The sequence below is a fragment of the Sphaeramia orbicularis genome, chromosome 15 (assembly GCF_902148855.1).
Source record: "Sphaeramia orbicularis chromosome 15, fSphaOr1.1, whole genome shotgun sequence".
Classification (NCBI taxonomy): Eukaryota; Metazoa; Chordata; class Actinopteri; order Kurtiformes; family Apogonidae; genus Sphaeramia; species Sphaeramia orbicularis.
In genome coordinates this window covers 2496402-2517450 of record NC_043971.1, presented here as the reverse complement: position 1 = coordinate 2517450, position 21049 = coordinate 2496402, and the positions used below count along the sequence as shown (strand labels likewise).

The 21049-nt window shown below is 36.8% G+C and overlaps 1 protein-coding gene across 1 annotated transcript; it reads right to left on the bottom strand.

Moving 5' to 3' along the window:
- Positions 1–588: 588 nt before the first annotated feature.
- eif3s6ip (eukaryotic translation initiation factor 3, subunit 6 interacting protein) lies at positions 589–19006 on the bottom strand. Its single transcript, XM_030155674.1, has 15 exons — positions 18866–19006; positions 18513–18555; positions 16029–16239; positions 13974–14053; positions 12754–12815; positions 12274–12343; positions 11255–11328; positions 10055–10226; positions 9027–9181; positions 7296–7466; positions 5530–5663; positions 4499–4672; positions 4232–4421; positions 2461–2541; positions 589–763 (listed from the first exon to the last, which is right to left on the bottom strand). Exons 1-15 carry the CDS (start codon positions 18887–18889, stop codon positions 692–694), a joined length of 1713 nt encoding a protein of 570 aa, XP_030011534.1. The 5' UTR covers positions 18890–19006; the 3' UTR covers positions 589–691.
- Between the last annotated feature and the right edge of the window lie 2043 nt (positions 19007–21049).

The following is a 21049-nucleotide window of genomic DNA, read 5'->3' as shown; positions in this document are numbered from 1 at the left end:
AAAAAACAAAAACTCCAATCTTTTCTTTATACATTTGATATGAGCGGCTGTCAGATGAGCCCTTAATAAGAACTGAAAGGTGGAAGAAAAAGAATAAAAATGATTCCGTTTTTATAGATAAGATGGCCGCGTGCCCACAGACGTTTCACTGCCACCTGAGGAAAAAGAAAAAACAGCTCCAAAAAATGAGCAGCGGTTGCTTTATTTTTTTATTTTATAGAAAATGTGACGGATTCCACATATTTTTGAAGAACACTGCTGGCTTTACCAAAACAGGTAGGACTCCCTCTGGGTGTGTGGAGTATGTGTATATTGTGCTTCGGTGACGTATGTTGTTCGTTTTTTGTTTCTACGGCGGCTGATCCTGTTTCTGATGAGTGGTGTGTTTTTAACCTTATTTTGTATTTCCACTTTGTAAGTTCTTTGTCATTTATTGTCACCAGCCCTGAGATCAATGTTGGGAAATGTTGTTGGATGATCTGTGATAATAAAAGGAGTATACAACGGCCTTTCAGAGTCTGGACCCATGCTGCCCTCTAGTGTTCCCCAGGAGGACGTACGAGTAAAACCACCACAGTCCAGTACTTCCACTCCATCCTTTTATTGGCTTTACGGGTTTTACATAGAAAACATTTCATCAATAATAGTTTCCGAAAAACTTTGCAGAGCGCTGCAGAGGACTCGTCGCTGTTCATCGACTCGTGGCGCTTCCAGACGTGGCGGACGTGCTGCTCGCCGGCATTTTCTTCAACGTCCTGTTGAGCTGAAGGAGCAGAAGTAAAGTTCTAGTGAGTACAGAAACATTCAGTATGTGGACAAAAGTATGTGGACACGTTGAGTTCAGGTGTTTGTTTTCTAACAGGGGTCTGGGATCCAAAACAATAATGACTAATGTCAGAGTAGAGTTTTATATCATATCACATCATTGCATTGGTTAGTTTGGGTTCAATTATCTTTGTTTCTGAAATGACTCAGATGGTTTGGACTTAATTTCTCTGAACACTGATTTGTTTTTTATCCACATGATTTTAAATGTTCTTCCTCTAAATTTCTATAATATTTTTCCTGCTCTGAAATAATAATTTTCTTCCACATCTAACCGCCTACTTTCTTTACATCTCGCTGAAAAATCAGAAAAATCTCCCATTAAACTTTAAGGAAATATTGATGTTTCTAAACTATATGGACAAAAGTACTGGGACACATCACATCTCCAGTTGTAAGATGTCCTGTTCATGAGGATTACAGATAAAAACATGAAAATTTCTGTCAAGTTTAATGGTAGATTTCACTCTTTTCTGTCCTGTTTAGAGTCCTTTTTTATTTTTCTTTACTCTACAAATAATTGTATCTGCGAAGCATCATTTAGTCCAAAAGCCAAAGAGATTCAATTTAACGCAACAAATGGTGAAGAAAAATGAACAAATACGGTGTTTGTTCTTAAAAATAGCTGAAATACTTCCAACATGACAATGATTTTTAATTTTCTTCCACATCTAACCATCTACTTTCTTCACTTCTCACAGAGGAAGAAAAATTTCTCATTAAACTTTTAGGAAATATTGATGTTTCTAAACTATATGGACATAAATATTGTTCATGATGATTTCAGATAAAAACATCAATATTTCTTTAAAGTTTAATGGTCGAGTTTTCTTTCTCAGTGAGATGTGAAGAAAGTAGATGGTTAGATGTGGAAGAAAAGTATTATTTACAGTCCGAAAATGAAAAATATTTTAGAAATTTAGAGGAAGAACATTTAAAATCATAGTCAAGTTGGAAACATTTCAGTTATTTTTAAGAACAAACACCATATTTGTTCATTTTTCTTCACTGTTTGTTGCATTAAAGTGAATCTTTTTGGGTTTTGGACTAAATGATACTTCACAGACAATTTGTATTAGTAGAGTAAAAAATAAAAAACGATTCTAAAGAGGACAGGAAAGAGTGAAATCTACCATTAAACTTCACAGAAATACTGATGTTTTTATCTCTAATCATGAACAGGACATCTGACAGCTGTAGACATGTGTCCCAATATTTATGTCCATATAGTTTAGAAACGTCAATATTTACTTAAAGTTTAATGGTCAATTTTTCTTCCTCTGTCAGATGTGAAGAAAGTAGATGGTTAGATGTGGAAGAGAATTATTATTTACAGTCAGAGCAGGAAAAATATTATAGAAATTTAGAGGAAGAACATTTAAAATCAGTCATGAATAAAAACAAAATCAATTATGAGAGAAATTAAGTAAAATCATCAGAGTCATTTTGGAAACAAAGATAATTGAACCCAAACTAACCAATGCAATGATATCTATCCCAAAATATAAAACTAGATTCAGACATTAGTCATTATTTTGTATCCCAGACCCTGTTAGAAAACAAACATGTCCACATACTTTTGTCCACATACTGTGACGTTCAAACCAACAGGCCGAGGACAGAAAGTGAACGTACCTCCTCAAACTTGTGGATCTGTCGGATGAAAAAGTCTCCGTAGCGACGAGCCACTTTTGTGTCTGCGATGTGGATCATGTCCTGGTGGAAAGAAACGTAAACACATGAAACTGTACGTCCAACACCGAGCATCAGCTGAACACACAACACTGGTCTGAACATTTAGTGAATCCATGTGACGTACGTTTACAGAACAGACAGATCTGAACCTGTTTATACGAGCAGAAACACACAATAACCCTTCTACTCACACCAAACACATACTAAGGAGTATTTTCACTTTTTATCAGTGATGTACGTTGTATTAAACATCTACAAGTATGTTTAATAAAAGCAAAAAGTTTAGAAGTTAAAGAACACAAAGTTTTATCTGAAAAAAGTGAAGCCACTTAGTGTTCTTTAGATACACTGGCACCGAGACGAAGATTCAGATAAAAATGTACTTTTACCTTCGCCAAGGAGGTGATGATTTCACTGGGGTTCATCTGTCTGTTAGCAGGATAACTGAAGAAGTTATGGATGGATTTGGAGGAAGTTTTCAGGAAACGCTGATATGAGGAACAAATGATTTAATTTGGTGGTGATGGGGGGATGACTGATCTGCCTTGGGGGAGGTCTGTGCTCTCCAAATGCTTTTCTAGTTTATTTCTCATATGTCAAAATAGAAAAGCACTCAGAGAGCACAGACCTCCCCCAGGGCAGATCAGTCCCATCACCACCAAAATTAAATCATTTGTTCCTCGTATCAGTGTTTCCTGAAAATTTCATCCAAATCCGTCCATACCTTTCTCAGTTATCCTGCTAACAGACAGATGAACCCTGATGTAAACATCACCTCCTTGGCGGAGGTAAAACCATCACAGTTTGAACTGCAGGCGCTTTCAAGCACTGAGACTGAAATTCAAGGATTTTCAACAATTTCAAGCACCTGTATGAACCCTGCAGTGACGTAAAGGTCGGATAAATGTGACCTGGACCTTCAGACTGAACTCAACCTGAAACTTTCACATATTTGGCTTTAGGACCACATATGAAAGTGGTCTGGGTCGGATCAGTGTTGTTCAAACTGTAGCAGATCTGATACAGGTCACATACGTAGTCTACATCATTCTGACCCCTTTGACCGTTAAAGGTGCAGTAGACTTTCCTGACCAGTGTTTCCTCAGATCTGTCCATCCTCAGTCATCTCCTCAGTTTCATTCGTCTGTTCGTCTGTCTGTCATTCCTCAGCTGAATCTCTTTCATTACACTGAACAGTTTCTTAGTTCCATCCACCACAAACAAACCATGTGTTTACAGACAGAGGCAGGAGGAACTGGGCATCTGAGGAAGTTTGTCATGACGTGCATTGTGGGAAACAGAGGCTCATGCAGCCTCCTGACAGCAGCAGCTGGAACAGACACGAGGTGGAAACTGCAGGAGCTCCTTCCCTCTGTGCATGTTCCTGCAGCTGTTTCTGTTTCATCCATATAATATATAGTCGTGCTGCTGCTCTGTTTCCCACAATGCACGTTGCGACAAACTTCCTCAGATGCCCAGTTCCTCCTGCCTCTGTCTGTAAACACATGGTTTGTTTGTGGTGGATGGAACTAAGAAACTGTTCAGTGTAATGAAAGAGACTCAGCTGAGGAATGACAGACGAACAGACGAATGAAACTGAGGAGATGACTGAGGATGGACAGATCTGAGGAAACACTGGTCAGGAAAGTCTACTGCACCTTTAACATCCTCGGTGTCCGTTTAAAAACTGTGGTGCAGAAGTGGAACGGACCTTGTCAATGTAGAAGTCCACCTCAGACGCAGACTGGAACTCTCCATCCAGGGCTGAGATGCCGCTGGTCCAGACCAGGTTCTTCATCTTGTGTTTGAAGACCAGGAGCTGGATCCGGAACTCCTGCTCCGTCATGTCCAGGAACCCGGCCAGCTTGGCCACCGGCATGGTGGTGTACAGCTTCAGGAAACTACACACACACAGAGGTTTTAGAGTGGAGCCCAGCAGATGGACCTGGTCTGGGGGGTCTGCTGGGTCTGGTCCTACCTGCGGATGGTGGACAGCTGCGCCTGCTGCTGGACCTCCTCTGCGAACACCTTCAGCTGCTGCTGGAACGGCTCTTTGTGGTAGTTGGGATGAACGTTGTCGTAGTTTGGAACCACAGGAGAAAGGAACTTAGGACAGGCGAAACTGAAGAGCTCCTCGAACACCTGGAGGTCTCTGAGGGACGGAGGAGGGGGAGTGAACAAAGACCTGTCATCTTCAAATGAATGAGAAGAAACGACTTCAACATCAAACTGTTCAATCCACTTCCTACCCACATACCCCCAGTACCGGACCCTTATGAAGTTTATATACAGCCACACATAATATACATATATACAAGAATATATACTGTATAAACCCCCTTCAAATATATGTACGTACACACACACACACACACACACACACACACACACACACACACACACACACACACACACACACACACACACAGTGGCATTTTTGTAAATTCACACACGTGAATAAAATAAAAGTGAAGACGATGTTTGTGTCATGTTGAATTCTTGACTAATGCTGCGTTCTCACTGCAGGTCTGAACACTCAAACATATTTAAGAAGTTTACAGGTAGAACATTTAAAAAAAATCACAGTCATGGATAAAAAAAACTAAATGTTGAGAGAAATTCAGTTAAAAATATCGGAGTCATTTTAGAAGCAAAAATAAGAATTCAAACCAAACTAACCAATGCAATATTTCTCATAATATAAAACTCCATTCTGACATGAATCATTCTTGTTTTGTATCCCAGACCCCTGTTAGAAAAGAAACCCCTGGATTCAACGTGTCCACATACTTTTGTCCATCATCTGATTTCGGATCATATGAAAGTGTCCTGGTTCTGATCATGAAAACAATCAGACGTGTGCCGTTCAGACAGAAGATCAGTTTGCAGTCACATTTACCTTCAGTGTGAACGCAGCACAAGAAAAACATCTGAACGTTTGTACTTTTTAACAAACGTATTTAAATCTTAACTCTCCAGACCTGAACACAACGTGCTGAGTTTATTTACCCTTTCTGCATCCGTAACATCTTGTCTCCGTACTTCTCCCTCAGTTGGGTGTGGATGCTCTCGTCGATGCGCATCGGGTACATGGTGAGGGCGATGGCCAGCAGACCGTGCATCTGCTCGTTCTGTTTGTTAATCTGTAAAAAACACAAGATCACACCTGACGTCCACTCTGCAGACGCTGCATGGAGAACGTTCTACTGCTTCACCTGTGACCAACAAAACACACTCCCACCAGTGCCCCTGTACGCCAGCGTCTGTCCTGTCTGAGTCTGTACCAGCTGAATGTGTTCCAGTCCTGGTTCTGTTCTGTGTTCCAGTCCTGGTTCTGGATGCACATCAATCTAACTACAGAAGTGGGCCGGACTTTCAGTGGAGGAGAACTCAACTCATCCAATCACAGTCCTTATGTGACTTCTATCAGTGACCAATAGGAACTAGACTGATATCTGGAACCATTTACATGTTCTAAACCAGGGGTCTCAAACATACGGCCCAGGGGCCAAATGTGACCCGACAAAGGTTCTAATCTGGCCCATGGGATGTTTTTGCAAAGTCAAAAATTCCACAGTCCCGAATTAAATTAAGAAAAAAAAAAAAAAAAAAAATTAGCTTGAATTAAGGAAAAAAAGATCTGAAATTAAGTTTAAAAAAATCTTGAATTAAGCAAAAAAAAAAAATCTTAAATTAAAAAAAATCTTGAATGAAGAAAAAAAAAATCTTAAATTAAGTTAAAAAAATCTTGAATTAAGCAAAAAAAAAAATCCTGAATTAACAACTTCAAATTTTTCTTTGTTTTAGTGCAAAAAATCACATTAAATTGTGAAACTCTTTCCATTTCCAAACTCTCCTGTACCAATAAAATGTGACTAACCTGAACAAATGTGTCCAACCTGAAATGTCTGTATTAAATTCAGTCCAGTTTGAACTCTTTTCTTCCTGTTCCTCAGTGTTTAGTGTCTTTGGAGATCTGATCCAGAATGCACATGGACTAATGAGAAGTGGAGGAAGAAGACTGAGAAAATTACACTGATTTTACTGAAGAAATTTCAGTTTTTTTCAGGTAATTCACATCTTTTTGTTTGGATAGTTTATAAAAAATAAGTATTTTTATAATTTATGTTTTTTTAAATAAGTATTTTTATAATTTATGTTTTTTTAATTTACACTAAAACAGAAAAATTTGGAGTTGTGATTATTTCTAGGTTCTTCTGTTCTTATTTGACTGCTCCGGTCCACTGCAGATCAGATCAGGCTGAATGTGGAACCTGAAAGAACAGGAGTTTGAGAACCCTGATATAAACCATCCAAATATGGACCATTAGAAGGAAAGGAACATTTTTAGTATTTCAAAAATTCATTTAAAAAAAAATTCAAAAATCTAAATTTCTCAAAAAATGTGAAAAAACTTTATAGACGATCTTAAGTTTGACCCTTCAAGGTCACTGAAGGTCAAAGGTCATGGACCCAAATGAAAGTCCACATATGACTTCTATCAGTGATCAATATGAAATCTCAAAATATGAACCACTGTAGGTCAAGGCAGATTTTAAACACGGCAAAAATTCATCAAAAATCTAAATTTTACAAACTTTGTAGACATTGTTCCAAGGAGGATACATATAAAATGTTAAATAATCTGAGCAGTAGTGTGATCAGAGTAGATGTTCGACTCCTTCACAGTAGCTCGTGGTCTATCAGACAGTGAGATTAAAAAAACCAACGTGCATAATAAAATGTGAATTTAAAGAACCCCTGACCCAACTGACCATCTCATATTTGTACGTGGACCTCTGGAACATGTTTCTCGTCCTCTGGATGTACAGCAGGATGTTGGCGAAGACTCGGATGGCGTCCTGGTAGCGCCGCATCATCAGGTACGCAAAGCCAACGTAGTAATAGGTGGTGATCTGACACTCAGGTACACGAGAGTACATGCTCTGGAAGACGGAAGGAACGACGGATTTAGTAGAGAGAGGGAGAGAGGAATGTACAAAAAAGAACAAAAAACTGAACAAAACAGGCGAGAACATCAACAAAATAAAATAATAGAAATGGACAAAATAATGGGAAAAACGTTAGCTTGATTACACTGGTCAACAACAAATTAATTGTTTCAGTTTTTTGAGTTGATTTAGGATCATTTTGGTGCTGAATCCAAAAATCACATTAATTTTGCTCAATCAGGTCAACTTTCTGAACTCTGCTACATATTGGCTTTTTAACATTTCTGCTTACATTTATGGGCATTTTCACATCATATGATACAAAATTCTTTCATATTTCTTGCAATAAAAGAGTTCTGAAGACTTTACTTTTGCCTATTTATGATTAATGTTTTTTTTTAATATTACAGGTGAATGAAATGGCTTCGACTAGAAGATCTTGCAAAAATAAGCCTGACGTATTCTGCTACATCTGCGCTGAATACACCATTGTACCTAACAGGAATCCTGTTAGAAATTTTTTTTTTTTCTCTTAAAACCTATTTTGGGTGAGAACTATATAAAAAATCAACTGATAAAGTCACAAAAATGTAATCAATTTTGAGAGAAGATCAAATTTTTCAAAATCAAATTAGCAAAAAAACCTGACCTGATTGAGAAAAACAGATGTCATTTTTGGATTTAGCGGTGCAAAATGGTCCTAATTCAGCTGAAAAAACCTAGACAACTTGCAAGAAACATTTTTTTGTAACCCAGTGTAATCAACCAAATGAATAAAAATTATAAATATAAGTAACAAAATAAATAAATAATGAACAAAATGAGGAATAAAATGGACAAACATAAGCATCAAAATAAGTAAAGACTAAAAAGCAACAAAATCTATTTAAAAAACTGAACAAAATCAGACAAAATTAAAAAGAAAAACAATATAGGCAAGATAGATAGAACGAATAATAAAAATTGTACAAATTAGGCAAGAAAATGAACAAAATAAAAAATTGGAAATGGACAAAATAATGGGAAAAATGTTCGCTTGATAGATAATCAACCAAATGAATAAAAATTAGATATAAGTAACAAAATAAGTTATAAAAAAAGAAATAAAATAATGAACAGAACGAGGAATAAAATGGACAAACATAAGCATCAAAATGAGTAAAGACTAAAAAGCAGCAAAATCTATATTTTTTTTTAAAAATAATGAACGAAATCAGACAAAAAAAACGATATAGGCAAAAAAAAAAATAGACAGACAGACAGATGGACAGACAGACGCAGCAGCAGCAGCAGTGTGACAAACAGTAAAACCAGAACATAACAGCAAACACATGATACATAATAAATCCAAAGTCTAAAAGAACTGGTAGAAAATCTGGTCACAGGTGCAACAACAAACTGAGCAGAAGTAAAATGGAATTTTTGGTCAAAGTACGACGTGACGATGAAAACAGGAGAACATTAAAGTGAACAGCTGTGGTTCAGACCACAGGAGAAAAGAACGAAGCACAGTCCGACCCCATTAAATGAAGGACACCAGACATCAGCGCTCACCTTCTTGTTGAGCTCGATGTTCTCCAGGACTTTGATGGCCTGGTAATAATCCCCCAGCAGAGAGTGGAGCCGCAGAAGTCCCACCAGACTGAAGTAACCCAGCATCTTATAGAGGGAGTGACGGCCGTATTCACCGGCCACGCTCTCTGGGTCACCTGACCAAACACAAACACAGCACATGGACAAAAGTATGTGGACACGTCGAGTTCAGGTGTTTGTTTTCTAACAGGCGTCTGAGATCCAAAACAAGGACTGATGTCAGAATAGAGTTTTATATTATGGGATAGATATCACTGCATTGGTTAGTTTCGGTTCAATTATCTTTGTTTCTAAAATGACTCAGATGGTTTTGACTTAATTTCTCTAAACACTGATTTTGTTTTTTTTGTTTTTTTATCCCCATAATTTTAAATGTTCTTCCTCTAAATTTCTATAATATTTTTCCTGCTCTGACTGGAAATAATAATTTTCTTCCACATCTAACCACCTACTTTCTTTACATCTCGCTGAAAAATCTACCATTAAACTTTAAGGAAATGTTGATGTTTATAAACTATATGGACATAAATATTGGGACATATGCCTACAGCTGTAAGAAGTTCTGTTCATGAGGATCTGAGATAAAAACATCAATATTTCCTTTAAGTTTAATGGGAGATTTTTCTTCCTCAGTCAGATGTGCTAGAAAACTATTGACAGTCATTATTGTGTAGTATCTCAGACCCGTTAGAAAAGGGTCCAGTGAAGCCTGGGGGGTCAGCCTGTGAAGTTTAGTCAGATCATTCTAAATATCCTCACCCGTTAATTTAATTTTTCTTCAGCAGATCAGATCACAACGTCCACTGCAAAGGACGTTCCACAGAAACATATAAACATCTGAAAAAACTATTGCATTCTGCTGAGTCTGATTTCAGCCACAAAAGGAACAAACCAAAGCCCACCCCTGGTCCTTCCTGGGTCTCAGAGGACGGTCTTCTGAGTCGCAGACATCAGACCCCTCCTCTCCTCCAGACCGTCGGCTCTCTTACCTCCGCTGGTGTACACCTCCAGCTGACGGTTGATGTTGCTTTTGTCCACCAGTGAGTGCAGAACGTTGAGGACGCTGTGGACGTTCCAGATCTTGGGGTTGCTCCTCAGGAACTCGATCTCCTCCTCAGACTTCTTTGCCGTCTTACAGCGGTACTGACTGAACGACTGGAACTGGAGGAGGAAACAGGTTCAACGTTTGGTTCAGTCTGAAAATCAGCTTTTATACGACACTTCAGAACAAATGAGACAAACAACGAAAAAACACACAAGTCACATTTAAAAACCATTTCATACACTCGACAGGGCGGTGTAACGGCAAGAATCTGCAGATACGAGACAAATCACAATACGAGGATCATGATACGGTTAAAAAGGCAATTTTTTTGTTTACTTCTTTTTTTAAATGATTATTTCCTTGAAGAATTGAATTACACCACAAATCTGCACAAATACTAAACACATTTTTATTTGATCACAACAGGATCTAATGTTCTATCACAAAATGTTCAAACTGTAATTCTGTTTTACAGACATTCCAGTTTCAGATCCTGTTCAAATGTTCAGATTCTATTAGTTCACAACAAACATCAGAACAGGATTTGAGTTCAATCCAAACAAAGGAACGAACATTATTGAATACAAGAGTGTTAAATAATAACAAATAAAATATAAACCAAAAAGAAAAAGCAAAAATGTTCTGTGTTCCAGTCCTGGTTCTGTTCTGTGTTCCAGTCCTGGTTCTGTTCTATGTTCCAGTCCTGGGTCTGTTCTATGTTCCAGTCCTGGGTCTGTTCTGTGTTCCAGTCCTGGGTCTGTTCTGTGTTCCAGTCCTGGTTCTGGATGCAGGTCAATCTAACTATAGAAGTGGGCGGGACTTTCACTGGAGGAGAACTGAACTCATCCAATCACAGTCCATATCTGACTTCTATCAGTGACCAATAGGAACCAGACTGATATCTGGAACCATTTACATGTTAGAAACCATCAAAATATGAACCATTAGAAGGAAAACGATATTTTTAATATTTCAAAAATTTGTCAAAAATTCAAAAATCTAAATTTCTAAAACTGTGAACAGACTTTGTAGACATTATCCCAATAAAGACACAATTACAATTTTTAAATTAATTCGGCCAGTAGTTTCCTCAGACACAGGGTCTTCACAGTAGTTCATGAGATAAAGCAGTAAAGTCACACACCTGGTAGATGAACTCATCAATAATGTCCCAGAGCCACTGGTTTGGGAGTTCCAGAGGAGCAGGACCATCAGCATCTGTTTAAGGTCACAGGAGTTACTCAGACCTGGTCTGGAACATTTACTCAGTCCCACCAGTGAATCCGTTTACATTTATTTATTTATTTATTTAACCAGATTAAGTCTCACTGAGATCCAGGTCAGCAGAACACACCATGATGAGAAACAGGTAAACAGATCAACGATAACAATAAATAAAAACAAGGAAGAAATGGGCAAGAATTTTGTAATAACACAAAATAATAAGAGTTTGACAGTTTTTAAAGTGTACCATCTGGTCGAGGCAAATAATTTAATGACATGACCATAAAAATCCAGTAACTGTTATTAATCAGATATTTGTAATAATCAGATCTGACACGTTTACATAAACTTCAGAAATGCGATAATCGTAAACTCTGGTTTAGACGTTTCAGACCATTATTTGATTTCTTTTGGAGTAAGTACGTACGTATGTTATGACACAAGATGTACACTTTCCTGTCATTTTCAAAACATCCAGTCTTGCCTTGTTACCATGGCAACGCCAACGGGGTCTGCATTAGCTGTCCTAATGTGGGAGGAGTTAATAAGATGACATAACAGGTCACATGTTGCTGCTATCCTTCATTTCATTTCATTGTTTGTTTACGTTTTTCCTTCGGCTCACTGCGTAACTTCCATTTATATGGATGCTTTTTTTTTTTCACATGTAGATGTAAAACACCTAAATAAATCAGATTAACCTGTATAGATGCGTGAAGACATTAGAGTACTGGGGAGAAATCTAGGTGTGTCAACCTGATTTCTCCTACTCAGATTACTACCGTTATCAGATAAAGCTGATCAGATTATTCTGTTTATATGATCACTTTAATAATCTGACCACTCCAGAAATCAGATAATGATCAGAGTATTGGTGTGAATAAACAGATTCAATGATAAAGGTGCACGAAAACAGTGACAAATATCCCTCTAACTTACTGAGTATGTAGTTGAAGAGGTTGCAGTAGTTGTAGTAGGACTCGAACCTCTGGTCTAAAGTGGGTCCGCCCTGAAAACCAACAAAAACTAAATCACCGACAGAATCCAAGGATGAGACGGTCCTGAGGTTCAACAAAAGTTCAGATTAAAGTCACAGCATCTACTATGATCCCCTCTGACATGCATTTATCTACGACACTGAGGAAAACAACGGAACCAAACACAGAATCTCACTGATATTTGTGCATTTCTATTCAAACCACCCATGTTGGTGTGTTTATTTATCTTGCACTAATTGTTTTACATTTTAATCATAATAAAACATTTTTTCAACCAAAAAAATTTGTTTTTACTCCTTTTAAGGGTCACTGTTATTAACAATAGAAAACTACTCAATACAGTGTGTAGTTAAACAAAATTATTTTAGTTTTTCGATGGTAGTGATGAAGGTGAGACTCTCCAGATCCAGTGGTTACTTACACTGACTTTAGCGTAGATGTGTCTGTAGTACAGCTCCTTATACAGGATGAGAAACACAGCATCTGTACAGAAAACACATGAAAAAAGTCAGTATTTCTACAACTGAAAAACACAACGAATAAACTGTTTTAAAGATGAAGGACAGTAACTTCACCAAGAGTATAGAGCCTAACAACACAGTAATTACACCTCTGAATGTTGGACTGTCAACTACAAATATCAGCAATCATGCAAATAAATAAACTTTAATGTATTAAATCATAAAAAAATGATGATGGAAAATGTCAGATCGATAAGTTTTAAAAAGATATATACACCAAAGCCCCACCTTGTTTGTTTTATTTCAAATATAACATTAAAACCAAACCACAAAAAGATTTGTATAAAAAGAAAGGAAAACATTTGAAAAGGAACGGGATGAAGTTTAATTTATAATCTCCCGCCCCCTTAGCCCATCCTTCTACCTATTCTACATACGTCAGATCTCATAAGTAACTCAAAAATCCTACACATGTCAAACTAAATTCAGACTAAGCACAAACATGCTGCACATATCAAGGATAGACTCTGTCCATTTTGCAACAGTATTTCCCCTCAAAATAAACTCTGTCCCTTTCGTAGCAGTAATAATACACATACGAGAAACAAAAAAATAAACTCTGTCCATTTCATAACAATCACACACAAATCAAACCCTTCCACACCAAAGTCAGTGGTGTAGACTACTGAGCTATCCAGAGGCTAAGAAATATAGTAAATAAGTAAATAATCTGAACAGGAAACACTAATAGAAAACACTGTAATTTTATTGCTGAGTAATCTTGCATATAGTGCTGTACATTACAAATCTGTGTTCTGGAAACACTGGTATGACTGCCTCTTGAAAGTATAGAGGGTTTTTTTTCCCATTTTATTGTGTTTGTATTTATCTGGTTGCTTTTTAATGTGGACCATGAGTCTGTAATCAAGCTTATCTATCTAACTGATAAAGCAGAAAAAAAAACACGAATTACATATGTACAAATCTACAGGTAATCGAAGTAAATATACAGTGAATGTATGAATTTATGACTTCGTGTGAACTGGTAGGTTTAGATGATGCTGTAGATCGGTGAATTCCAAGTATTTTCCAGTTTTCTGCTCATCTTGTCTTAAATTTCTGATCTGAACTTATCTCAAGCTGAAAAACTATTTGAGGTAAAAGGAGGAGAACGACTCACCGTTGCCGACCAGTGATGCGATGGCCTCAGCCTCGGGCCAAGGAGACGTCTTAAAGAAACGGTCGGTGAGTTTATTCCAACTAATGCAAACAAAAAGACACAGAAGTATAAGAAACGTCCACTGGCAGAGTCAAAGACGTCATGTATGTGTTAGAGCAGGGACGTTAAAGTCATGTTCTTTAAGGTTCCACATTCAACCCAGTCTGATCTAAAGTGGATCAGACTAATAAAACAATAACATAATGACAACTACAAATGTTTCTCTATGTTTTAGTGCAAAAAATAACATTAAATTATGAATATATTTACATTTACAAACTATCCAAACAAAAAAAGTTGTGAATAACCTAAAAAAAAAAGTACATTTCTTCAGAAAAATAAGTGCAGTTTTGACAATATTACACCTCAACTCATCCTTTGTACATGTACATTACAGATCAGATCTACAAAAGGGACCGAACATTTAGTAACAGGCAGAATATTGTTCAAATTACACCTAATTTTCTTTACACATTTCAGGTTGTGAGTGAAGCGTGTTAACACAGTAGCTGTGGACCTCGGAGTTCTTCTGTACACGACATGTATCAGTAAACAAAGCGTCTGGAATCTAAACTGTTCTGTTTCTTGGCTTTACTTAAAACTTAAATCTGTACAAAATAAAAGATGAATTCCTAAATTAAATGACATGACGGTCAACAGACTGTGATGCTCCTGGGCTCCAGGCTTCCAGTTCCACGTCTGTTTCTTTACATTTTTATAATCTTAGCAGCCAGTAGGATTGCGTTGCAGTGACGTCAAGACTGATGCTATTATTACTCAAACATTCATATAATATACATAAACTATTAATAAGAAATCAAATAAATCCATTAAATATGAATTTTTAACTGAGGCACAAAAACTGGCTCTAACACAAGTTGTTTACATTTGTTCAGGTTATTCACATTTTATTGTTAAAGGATAGTTTGTTAATGTAAATATTTTCATAATTTAATGTTATTTTTTTGCACTAAAATAGAATAAATTGGAGTTGTCATTTACAGGGATAATTTTTTTTTTACATTAAACCAAGAAGAAAATTTGGAGTCATTATTTATAGGTTCAGGAATGTAACAATTACTGGTGTAACGATAAACCGCAGTAAAATGGCCAACGGTTAGCATTACCGTTTAAATTCTAATTCTCATGATAACCGTGTTTGATTACCGCACTTTTCTGGAGTAAAGTCTGATGTAAAGATCTGCTTTTATATCAAATATTTGAGTATAGTTTTAATTTATTACAAATTTAATTTTCTATACCTAATATTTGGAACCAATATTCACTTTTAAAGTCTTTGAAAAGATTCGTTAAGCATCTGGGTGTTATTTATGCAATAAATTATATACATTTTTCAAATCGGATTTTATATATTTTTTTTGTGTTTTTTGTCCTTTTATGTTTTTATAGTAGGTTAAAGTGAAAAAATAACAGACAGATGACATAGATGAAGTTGTGCTGAAAAAACAGATCCCAAACATGGGTATAGTAAACATTTGTTTCTATAGTATATAAAGGCCAAATCAAAAGGACTGAAAAACAGACAAAATAGACTCAGACCACTAAGGGTTAATATTTGAATGTTTCTGACACAGAAGGGACATTGGGACTATTATTTTTAGTTTTTTTTTGTTGGGGTTTTTTTTTCAGAATACAACTTGGTTAAATTATTTCAGTGTGTATTAGTACTTTTTGAAAATTTTGAACACAATTTCAACAATACCGTGATAATAATGATAACCGTGATAATTTTGGTCACAATAACCGTGATATGAAATTTTCATATCGTTACATCCCTATATAGGTTGTTATGTAGTTATTTTACTTTAAATCATATTGGTCTGCATGTGGAACCTGAACTAAAACCATTTAAACACCATTAACTGTTAACGTCTTCAGTGTAATTTATTCACTTGGTAAATTCATCCCATGGGCCGGACTGGACCCTTTGGTGGGCCGGTTTTGGCCCGCGGGCCGCATGTTTGACACCTCTGTGTTAGAGGCAGAGACGCTCACCTGTTCTCATAGACGTCTTGAATCTCGTAGATCTTCTGCTCGATGCTCTCACTGGACACACGGTTGGACTGCAGCTCGTAAACCTTCTGGTCGATCAGGTCCGAGATGGTTTTGTGAAAATACTGCAGGAAGTTCTTGATGACCTCTGGGATGACGTGGTAGGTCTGCTGCTCGTACTGCCTCTCATAGGCCAGGTCTGCTTTAGGGTCACCTACGAGAAGAAAGAAGACCAAAGACGTCTGAATACTACCACGTAATGTTCTATGTTCTTCAGATTTAGGATCATAGATGTCTGAAAAGCCTACAGAGAACACGCCAAACATCCAGACCTGAGCCAAAATGAAAACCTCTGAGATCAAGAAGAAGATGGACGATTCAAATCATGACTTAAAACAGAGCCACATTAAAAACTGTTCCTTTTTTGGTAACGATATGTTTATAAAGGATGTATAAACACAGTATGCAAACATAATATCCACAAAACAGGTACAGTCCATTTCTCTCTATTTCAAAAACAAAAATAACTATCACACACTGCAGTTCACCAGAAGGCCCTTGTTCCATGTGGTCAAATAAAAAAAATATAAAATAAGCATCCAAATAAACAAAAACAGCCAACGTAACTGATAAAATGAAAAAAAAGGTGTAATGAATCAATAAGATAAGCTGCAAACTGAGCTAAGTTGAAGAAAAAAAAATAACGAAACATGCAACAAATTGCAGCAAATAAACAAAATAAAGACCAAATGTCAATGAACAAAAAAGATGAGTAAAAATGAATGAAAAAAAATTAACAAAATATGTAACATGAACAAAATAAGGTTGTAGATGTTTGTTTTAATGTTCAATTAATGAGGCTTTGTTGAAAAAACATTTTTATCAGTTTTGTGTCCTGATATAATAACCTTTGAATTTATTCTGAGCTTTCTGAGTGAATTAAATATAGGAAAATACCCAATTTTCACTGAAAAACACAAAACACAGAGGATAATACTATGATAACTGGTGATAAATCACTTCACAAAGATTAAATAGAAAGAAAAATCCATTTGGGAACTGCCCCAAAAGTCTGACTGTTTTTTATGGGTCAGAACTTCAGATAAATGCTTCTCCAACTGAGTCTGAAGGAGGAACCTCGTCTCTATTCTGTCCAACGCCTTCTCTGCATCCATTGGTAAAATTATCTCAGGATGTTCTCATTTCTGTATAATGTCTATGATTTGGACCATGTTGTTGTACATTATCTGCTCCTTGTCTGTTTGCATGAACAGTTTTGGGCCTGATTTTCTCTAATTACAAAGCATTTTCCTTTAATAGAACCTTGTAGTCTGAGTTCAACCATCTGAGAGGTCTGTAGGAGCCACATTCATGTCTACCTTTACCTGGTCTGAGAGCTACACTCAACCTCCAGTGAGTCTGGTAAAGCTTCACTATGGAATGCTTCTTTAGTCATGTTGGGGAGATGGTTCAGTATCTATTTAGAGAAAGATTTAAAATGTTTCATTGGAAATCCATCAATACCTGGAGCCTTATTATTCTGTCATCAATTAACGGCACAGATTACATCCTCCTCGATTATATCAGCATTAAGAAGGTCACCGTCTGTTGTTTTGACATATAGGAGGGGAAACTTATCCAAAAATTGCTTTATTCCATAACTTTCAGCGTCATGATCAGTCCCTGTTAAATAAACATCTTTTAAACCTAGTTCAATCATTCCTTGATTTAAGGTCTGATAAATTAATACTTATTAATAACAGCCTACATATATAAACTATTATTTATTTGCTCTACTCACACATGAATTCTCTTTTAAATTCACATACATACACTTCTTTACTTTACACACTCTAGAGTTTATTAATATTTACATTCTTGTGTTTAGTTCTAGATGTATGCCTCATCAATCTGTTTTTATTGTTTGTATCTTTCCTATAGTTTTATACTTTATATATTTTGTCCTTCTCTTCCATCACACTTCATTGCATTGTTGACTAGAGCTGAAACAATTAATCAATTAGGTGGTTGGAGCGATTGCTAAAAATTCATGTTTCGATTAGTTGACTCAAATTGATTGAAGGGAAATATTCTATTGCAGTTTTCCTGAATTGAAGCTTCTTTGTGCGTCACAATAAGCGTCCGTGTGAAACACAACAGTGGAACCAATGTTTAACAGCAGAGGAATGAAGGAAACAAAGCTTTGATTCAGGAGAATTGTGGTTGAATGATTTTTTTGGATCACTTTGAGTCGATTAATCGTTTCAGCCCTATCGTTGACTATTGATTACCCTGAATATGATAAATAAATAAATCTGAAAAATGTGAGAAATATTCTGAAATAAACAAAAGTGGCCTCTTAACTCACAAGTCTATGTTAACAGTAGAGACAGTGATCTCAACATAATTTTCAAAAGTAATAGATTGTACGTTGTAAAACATACACGAATACAAACTAATTTTTTTTAAAAATGTGTCTTTACTTACCGGTGTGCAGGTCGTAGTCGTTCGTATAGGCGTAAGGGTCATACTGTGAAAAGAAAACAGAGAACCGTTAACATATGTGAGTCATGCCATCTTTAATGCTAAACCTAATCACATACACAACAAACTTCAACTAATAAGGCTTCTCATTAGTTATTAAATAGTTTGGAAAGAGACATCATCTCTTGTATTCTCCCTGTTTCTCTAAAACACAGCACATCATGACTAGCTAATCAGCTAATATCTGTTACACCCCTGGAGTAAGCTAGCATACAAGCTAACCCGCTACAGCTAGCTAACATCATTGTTGTTAACAAAAAACCGGAAATGTTTGTTGTACAAAACGGTATACGAACCTCTTCTTCGTCATGATATGACATGATGTAACAATTTGTCCGAGGCTGTACGACTCTGGAGTGAAAAAGAAAAGTATAAGCTCAGCAGGTTTCCCCGGCGAAACCACGCAGCTTTTGCTGATGAGTGGAAAGGAAGCGGAAGTGGGAGAAGGCGGAAGGAGAAAACACCGGAAGTCTACGGAAGCATTGTGGGAAAATGAGTTTTTTCTTTTCTGTGTTAGTTCAGGGGTTTGGACAGGATTTTTGACAGAGTTTTGTTGGTTTTTGTGAAGAGTTGATTATTACATCCTCCTGAGACCCAATAAGTAAAAGGATTGTTTTTTACATGACATAATTGCCTTGATTGGAAACGTTTGATGCCACAGTTTTTCAGCTACTTTTTTTTTTTTTTTTTTACCTCCGCCAGGTGAAACGGCAGAGGTTCTGTTTACATCGGGGTTTTGTCTGTCTGTCTGTTTTTTTGTGTGTGTTTGTCTGTTAGCAAAATAACTCAGAAAGTTATGGACGGATTTGGACGAAATTTTCAGGTAATGTTGATACTGGCACAAGGAAGAAATGATTACACTTTGGTGGTGGTGGGGGGGGGGGGGGCTGATCTGCTTTGGCGGAGGTCTGCGCTCTCCGAATGCTTTTCTTTTTTTTTTTTTTCGTTTTTATTAAATGAAATGTCCTTTGCAGTGGACAGTTGTTTTTTTGTATTTTTTTTTGTATTTTTTTTTTTTTTTTTTATAAAGTTGTGAAACTCTTGTCCACTGCAGAGGCCAAAAACGCCTTGCTGGGACTCAGGAGGATATATTTGTGACTGTATTTTTTTTTTTTAAATATCCGTTTTATACATCTGATCTGTATGTTTAACTCAAGTCCAGTGATTCAAACCTGTTTGTCCAAGGCTTACAAGACACAAAAAAAAAGTTGGTGGTTCGGGGGCCCTTAAATAAATAAATGCACAATTTCACATCATTTGCGTTTGAATCTGTTCTGGTTTGAACTTGATGCTGCACTAATTCAAAGCTCCATTTGGTGGCGTTCTAGGCGCAGACTGCTGAGTCCATGAGGAAGCCCCTGAGGTTCACACACTTTTCAAAGCCAAGAGTTTAATGTCTGTCCTCTGGCATCAATTGTGATCACTCGCGTGGAGATAATTATTTCCACATCTACAACACATTTGGCATTCCCCTTCTCTTCTCCCCCATGTTTGGCATTACATTATAAACATCTATTAATTGGTAAATTCCCTCTCAGAATGTATTTGTCATCTTTTCTGCAACCAATAAAAGAACACATTTAAGTGCACTTTTTTTTTTTTTTTTTTTTTTTTAAATACAAATACATAAAAATAGGAAATCACAGCAAAGTAAATTAACCATGAGGGTGATTTGATGTTAAATTAAATCTGTTTCCACCCAAATCTAAATTAACCCTTTCATGCACAGCGGTCTCCAGTGGACAGTTCTTCTCCAGCTGTTCTCTTGTATTTTCCTGGGTTTTGTTGTATTAGTTCCATATCAGCCAACACACACTGACATTCAGACCATTACTGTAACTGTGCCGTTCTTGGTAAACCTGATCTGCACTAACATGTTTGCTAATTGTTTTTAGACTGTAATTAACAGTTTTCTTAAACAAAAAGTTTTTGTTTTGCATATTATCTCCATGAAGTGAATCATAACTAGTATTAGAGTATGTTAAAATGCGAGAAAATATCAGATTAGCTGCATTAAAATGTTTTGTTTCATAGTTTTCACACAGTTTATCACATTCTGATATTGTGATTTAAAGGTCCCATATTCTGCACATGTCACTTTGTGACAGTTTTCTTACAGTAGTGTGTGTTGCAGTAGCCTCATTATGAGGTTGGAATTTGAAAACTGTCTGTTTCCTCCTGCCTTGCTACACCACATGTTGTGAAAATGCTCAAACGGCCCAGTTTGAGTTGGGTCCGCTTATGACGACATAAGCGGATTTAACTCCTCCCCCTGACTGTGGCCCCACCCTGCATGAAAAGGTGAGCCCCGCCCTGGAAAAGTAGCTCTGGGACAACAAACATGGCGAAGGCGAGACACGCAGGTTGTGGTGTTGTTGGCTGCGGTGGACGGACGTTTCGGCCTTTCGAGGGTTAGGGACTGCAAAAAGTGCAGTCCGAAACGTCCTAGTCCGGAACGTCCTACGTTCGTTGGCTGCACA

Excerpts from the sequence above, each read along its gene's own strand:
- eif3s6ip (XM_030155674.1), bottom strand. The coding sequence starts at position 18,889 with ATGTCATATCATGACGAAGAAGAG. Across the intron at positions 10,227-11,254 it reads TTGATGAGTTCATCTACCAG|TTCCAGTCGTTCAGTCAGTA; the intron begins GTGTGTGACTTT and ends TTCCTCCTCCAG. Across the intron at positions 4,422-4,498 it reads CAGCTGTCCACCATCCGCAG|TTTCCTGAAGCTGTACACCA; the intron begins GTAGGACCAGAC and ends GTGTGTGTGTAG.